Raw genomic sequence first — 6,909 nt, 5'->3', positions numbered from 1 at the left:
AAACTTGCAGTGTAAATTATTATTTTAACAATATAGAGAGAAGGCATGTAATTCAGACCTCTGGCATGAACAAATAGAAAATATTATATTAATGTTATAAAAAAAATATATGAAACAGAAGAAAAAAAATTTAAAAAAATCAGCGTGTAATTCACAGCTCTGGCATCCACAAATATAAAATATTGTATTAATATGGTTATAAATTGTAATTACTCTCATATGTGGAGTTAGTTGAAATTAAAGAGTCAGTTAAGTGAGCTTTGGGTGAAGTGAGTGATGGATGAAGAAGTTAAGTGTTGAGTCAAGTGAGTGATGGATAAAGAAGTTAAGTGAAAGTTGAGTCCAGTCGAGTGATGCATGATGAGTTAAGTGCAGTCCATATTTAGAGTGTGAGTTAACTTAGTTAAATATGTGTATGTGAAGATATTTTAGGCAAATGGCTAGTTGGAAAAAGTTAAATACCCTTCATGGGTTTATTGTGATAATCATGTATTGTGTAATCAATAAAAAAACAGCAATCAATAGAAAAACAGCAACTCGTGTTTTATGTGTCAATTTATGCTTTGTCTCCTCTACCTTTCTAACAAATATTTATAAAAATAATATGATACAAGAAAAAAATCAAAACATTGTTTGTGATTTGTGTGACTTTACTTGATAGATAAATTTTCCATTTCCACATATGAAATCGACAGCACCTTGATAGATTTTCCATTTCCACATATGAAGTCGTCAGCACCTTGATAGATTTTCCATTTCCACATATGAAGTCGTCAGCACCTTGAATTAAACAGTTTCGAAAGTAATGCCTCCCATTTTCGTATAACGTATGTTTTGAAAACCTATTAAACGAAAAACGATCACCGCAACCCTCAACAATCCATTGATATAAACCTGAATGGAAACGATTCTTTAGCTATCGATTAAAACCAGGAAAGGAGACAATTGGCAATAATTATATTATGAAAAAAAGGAAAACACATAAGATGATGGAAAATAAATCTCAATAATCTATTCTGGTATAGGATTAAAAATATTCTGATTTCAAATCTTAATCATTTATTTAATAAAAAATATAAATTCCTTTGATCTTATTGACATAATTAATTTATAAATTTAAACACTAATTTTAATACACAACTTGCATTCAGTTAATGTAGAAAAAAGCCTAAACATGTTATTCAACAGTGTAAAAAAGAACCTAAACGTGTTATACACTGTGGGCTATTAATTTACAAATATAAAGACTAATCTTAAATCTTAAGACACAACTTAGTGTGGGCTATTAATTTACAAATATAAAAACTAATCTTAACACACAACTTACATGTTATTACACATTGTGGACAGTTAATTCACAAGTATGAACACTAATCTTAATACACAACTTACATATTATTAGACATTGTGAACTATTAATTCACCAATATGAACAGTCATCTTAACACACAACTTGCATTCACTCCATGTCCAAAAAAATCTTAAACCTGTTACCACCTGACATTGTGAGAATAAAAATATAGGGAAAAATTATAACATAGTAAAAATAATTAAAAATAAATTATATTAGGTAAAAAAATGATAGTGAAAAATAAATCTCAACCATCTAATCTATTAAAAATATTCATTTAATCTCAAATCTTAACCACCTATATAATAAAAGAAAAGATAAATTCCTCGAACTTTATGACAAATATTTAAAAAAAAAAAAAAAAAAAAAATTAATTCAACGCAAATATTAAAAATAAATAAAAACTAATTCGACAACGTGCGATATTAATTCACAAATATAAACACTGATCTTAATACACAACTTGCATTCAGTTCATAAATATAAACGCTAATCTTAATACACAAGATGCATTCAGTTCATGTAATTTGCATTCACTTCATGTCAAAATATATTAAACTTGTTACTCGAAAGTGTGAGAATATTAATTCACAAATAGAAACACTAATCTTAATACACAACTTGCATTCACTTCATGTCAAAAAAATCTTCAACTTGTTACTAAGTGTGAGGATAAAAATATGGGAAAAAAATTATAAGTGTGAGGATAAAAATATGGGAAAAAAATTATAACACAGTAATAATAATTAAAAAAAATTAAATAAAAGTAATCACGAGTCAAAATTAACCAAAAAAAAGAGCGGTTCCCCTTTCCTAACACTTTCTTACCAACTTGCTGGCTTAAAATGGGCTTAGAGCTCTGCCCACCAGACTTACGCACCTGTTCTGCGTGATTTGGTAACAAGTTTGACACTGACTAAAAGAAGATGGAGATGGTTTACAATCTTCGATCCAATAACGGTGAAGAAAACAGAAGCCGGGGAAGGAGGGAACTTACAACTAGGACACGATAACCTTGTCACCTTTTCAACTACCACCTATATCACTTGACCCTTACCGACTTCTACTCAGACTTCACTTTCAGGTAACCATATTATTTTCTCTCCTCGTTGAAATCAAATCCCCTCCACCAATATCCGATCCTATTCTCTTCTTTACCTTTATGTCACAGGGCTTCCTCTGTGCCCACAGAGATATCAATATTGGCTCCTTGGCTCACCATTTTAAATATTCGCCGCTCGGTTTGGCTTCCATCTTGTGAAGATATAAAAACACAAATTCTGCTCGGCTAGTTTCTATTTCGATGGCTTCTGAGGGCCCGATCGTAACGTTGGCGCTGGCACTCTCACTCGGTAAGAAACTCCGTCAATAAATTCCCTCATCCTCCTCGTGTGTAAACTCTGACTGATGCGTTTTGGTACATTTATTTATTTGTTTGTGTAGTTGCAGGGTGCAGCGGAGTAAGCGGGAGGACGTTCACATTAGTGAACAGGTGCAACGAGATGATCTGGCCGGGCATCCTGGCGGGAAATGGGGCGTCCCTCGCGGGCGGCGGCTTTGCCCTCAACCCGAGCCAGTCCTCACCGGCGCTGGACGCACCAGTAGGATGGTCGGGCCGCTTCTGGGGCCGGACAGGCTGCGACTTCAGCACTTCAGGAACCGGCTCCTGCGCCACGGGGGACTGCGGACGCGGCCTCCAGTGCGAGGGCGCCGGCGGGGCGCCGCCCGTTACCCTGGCGGAGTTCACACTCAATGGCGACGGCAACAAGGATTTCTACGATGTGAGCCTCGTCGACGGCTATAACCTTCCCATGAACATCAGCGCGGATAGTGGCACCGGAGACTGCCGGCCGGCCGGGTGCGTCTCTGATCTTCTGAGCAGCTGCCCGGCCTCACTCATCATCGCCGACAAAGAGGGGCGAACGATTGCCTGCAAGAGCGCGTGCGATGCATTCAAGCTTCCCGAGTATTGCTGCACGGGCGACCACAATACCCCTCAGACGTGCTCTCCCAACGAGTACTCGAAGGTTTTCAAGGCCGCTTGCCCGTCGGCGTACAGCTACGCTTACGACGACGCCACCAGCACGTTCACATGCAGCGATGATACTTATACCATCACCTTCTGTCCACATAATTAGATTGTGTCAACTTCTCTGCTTTAAAATCTCTTCAAAAGTTTAATTACACCTAATGTCCGGTGTTGTGATATTACTCAATAATGGCATTGCCTTTATCTCGGCTGCCCATAAAGACCGCCTTCGTTAAACATGTGTATGCTATCTTTGCCTTTGAATGTAAACCTGTCATCTTCATAAAAGAAATACATATTCCTTAGATAGTATGTCATTTGTATTTTTTTTTTAATTTAAACATCAAATAAGTATAACATTTATACGAAGAGAATGTGTCCAAATATTAATGTTGTCCCAAAGTAAACAAATTCTCTGATCTAATCGTTGTTTTTGACATTTCAAAAAAAGACTTGCCCTCCATTGTAAAAATTATATTCTAATGCAATAATATAGTGCAAGTAATTAATGGAGTAAAGTTCAACCCCTACTTTAGGTTTAATAACGATGATAGAGTGGGTGTAAATATTAAGGTTGTCCCGAAAAAAAACACTAGGATTAATCATTGTTATTTTACCGTTAAAAAAAAAATCGATCTACATTGTGAAAATTATATTTTACTTAAATAATAATTGCATAAGTAATCTATTACATGAATATATTGATGAAGTCAAGTTTCAAAATATAATGATCGAAACAAGCTTAACTATTTTGCTACTTGATTTTTGAATAATTATTATTAAAATTTAGTAGTAAAAGAATTATTGAAATTATATTTTTTGATTATTAAAATTACAGTTTTTTTAAATATAAATATTTACCTTTTTCAAATGTTTAATATAATGGTAAAGATTAATATTTATTATTTTATTATTTTTATTCAAAACTAAATTTTAAATAAAATAATTAAAAAAATTTATAGGTGAAGGAGCGCGCTGTTAAGACGTTCCGTAAGCAAAGGTCATCGGTTCGAGCCTTGCTGATATCAAAAAATCCAGCATGGTTTCCGCTGGTGCGGCTCAGGCCGGGTGTGATCCCTGGATGACTTTGATGGCTTAGATGCCTCTGAGTCATGGCCTCTCAGCCACAGGGTAAGCGTGATTTTCAAGATTCACCCATTTATCAACCAAAAATAATAATAATAATAATAATAATAATAATAATAATTTTATTTAATTAAGATCTATTTTAATTTCAGATTTATTAATTTTAGATTAAATCTCTTTAAAGTACAATCAAAATAGATTTGATAATTTTTGGATACTTCATAAATTCTGAGTTTAGATAAATATAGATCAGTGGTTAATCTATCATGTATAGTCTCCAATAAGAATTAAACTTAAAATATGATAACTAATGAGCTCTATGCAAACTATGCAACCTATACCTAATTAATAGTTCGAATTTAATTTTTACATATTAATTACTTTTTACAATGTTTTGTAAATAAATTTTAAAAATGATAATTTTTTATAATAATAATAACAACAATAATAATTTATCTTTAAAGTCACCCCAAGTGAGACACAAAATTTAATGCAAACCCATTTTATGTGGATCAAGGAACCTATTTTGGGGTTGTACATACAGGTATCACCTCTTAATAAGAAACACATGCTCTTACATATACTTTTCTTTATTTTTTAAAAATTTCTTCTTTGTTATATATGTTTTCATTTATAAATCAATACAAATCCTCTATTCATATTTATTCTCTCTTCTTTTGTATTGAATATGTTTTAAATCCAACCTAAAGCATCTCAAGATCAAGTAAGGATATCATAAGGATGTCTATTGAAGCCCAGAGGAAGATATTATTTAGCAGATTTAAGATGAATCCAGCCTAGATCCATCCTAACTCTCGATCTATGAAGCGTTGAGAGGGATCAATTTTTTTATGGTGTAAACTATTTTTTGAGTGAAAAACTTGAGGAAATGTTTACACCTCAAGAGAATTAATACCTCTCAGTGCTTAATAGATCCGGATTTAAGATGAATCTATGTTAGTTTGATATATATATATATATATATATATATATATATATATATATATATATATATATATATATATATATATATAAGCTTAGTAGTTAACACAATGATCTGGAGTTAAGATGGATCTAGGTTCGTTCGATATACATAAGCTTGGCAGTTAAGCCAATCCACTTGAAGCTCTATTGTTAGATTGTAAAACCTAACAAGTTTCTATGTTATACCGTAAAACCCAATAAGAATATATACCTCTATCTTTGCAAAAGTCGATGATAATAACTATCCTTGGTTTAATTTTATCTTTAATGTTGTCATTCAATCTCCTAAATGAAATTCAATAATAATTGTATTTAAATTACGTTGATATGAACATATAAGATACATATTTAAGTGATTTTTCATGCAAAGGTTAAAGCCAACAGTTGACACAATCTAAACTGAGCAATTCCAATAATCTCTAATGTAGAGAAAACACAAGTAGGATTGTTTGCATCATGTTTCTCTTCTTCACACTCAAGAGTAAACCTTCCAACATTAAAAATAAAATGAATAACACACAAAACAATATAGGAAAATCTAATCTTTGAAGGCTATGTAACAAAGTGAGCGAGGTTTTTTTTCCCAAGTTTTACCTAGAAGACATGCATTTGTATAGCTATAAATTCTTCATGTAGTGTGCATGAAAATTGCTCGGGTTGAAATTACAATTTATTTTGTTGTAACTAAAAGATTTTTTTCAAATGAATATCTCACATTAGCTAAGAATACCTTTAAATATGCTACATTAGAGAATAATACCACGAGAAAAATAATGGGTTATGGAGTCCAAAAACCTCCATCCCTATATTACTATTTTTTCTCATTTTTATCTTAATTATTAATTATTTATTATATTTTTTTTTTCTAATTTTTTTTTTAACTTATCTAATTTTATTATTTCTTAATGTAATTGACCATTAGAAAAGTATACTATGGAAAAAACCATGGGTTGTGAAAACTCGAAGCCCAAAAACCTTCATCCATAGATTTATTATTTTATCTCAATTTTATTAAAATTATTAATTATTAATTTATTTATTTTTTACCCGTTGTCATATAATTTCACCATTAGAAAATAATACCATGGGCATAACCATGGGTTTCCAAAACATAGAGCCCAATTTTTTTTAGTAAATTTAATTTTTTATCTCAATTGTATTTTAATTATTAACTTTTTATGTATTTTATTTATTTTAAGTATTTTAAAATTTTATTTTTTTATGTAATTTGACCAAGTCAAAATATTTACATAACATAACATGTGTACATTTACGAACCCAACAATAAAATAAAGGCTTAGTCTAACGTATAGACATAATGGCCTTTTCCACAACGATTTTTCTGGTTAATTTTAATAAAAAACCGACATAATTTTTTAAAAACTTGACTTTAAATTGTCTAATCTGCATAATTTTAGTGCTGCAGTGGATTTTCAAGGTGTTGAATCCATTTATGGAT

General features: G+C 31.7%; 1 protein-coding gene across 2 annotated transcripts; it reads left to right on the top strand.

Annotated features, from left to right (window-relative positions):
• Window positions 1-2,573: 2,573 nt before the first annotated feature.
• LOC149166616 (pathogenesis-related thaumatin-like protein 3.5) lies at window positions 2,574-3,646 on the top strand. 2 transcript variants are annotated; one of them, XM_089431376.1, is made up of 2 exons: window positions 2,574-2,703; window positions 2,801-3,646. In XM_089431376.1, exons 1-2 carry the CDS (start codon window positions 2,655-2,657, stop codon window positions 3,487-3,489), a joined length of 738 nt encoding a protein of 245 aa, XP_089287502.1. In that variant the 5' UTR covers window positions 2,574-2,654; the 3' UTR covers window positions 3,490-3,646. The 2 variants fall into 2 exon arrangements, with proteins under 2 accessions (XP_089287502.1, XP_089287501.1); XM_089431375.1 differs by having other exon boundaries at window positions 2,594-2,703; window positions 2,795-3,646.
• The last annotated feature ends 3,263 nt before the right edge of the window (window positions 3,647-6,909 follow it).

The sequence above is a fragment of the Pinus tabuliformis genome, chromosome 5_1 (genome assembly GCF_031772625.1).
Source record: "Pinus tabuliformis cultivar Carrire ecotype Pingquan chromosome 5_1, CPIR1, whole genome shotgun sequence".
Classification (NCBI taxonomy): domain Eukaryota; kingdom Viridiplantae; phylum Streptophyta; class Pinopsida; order Pinales; family Pinaceae; genus Pinus; species Pinus tabuliformis.
Note: the sequence above shows the minus strand (reverse complement) of the source record. Positions and strands in the feature narration are given on the sequence as shown.

Coding starts and splice junctions, on each gene's coding strand:
- LOC149166616 (XM_089431375.1), top strand. CDS start 2,655: ATGGCTTCTGAGGGCCCGATCGTAACGTTGGCGCTGGCACTCTCACTC. Junction 2,704..2,794: donor GGCGCTGGCACTCTCACTCG/GTAAGAAACTCC, acceptor TTGTTTGTGTAG/TTGCAGGGTGCAGCGGAGTA.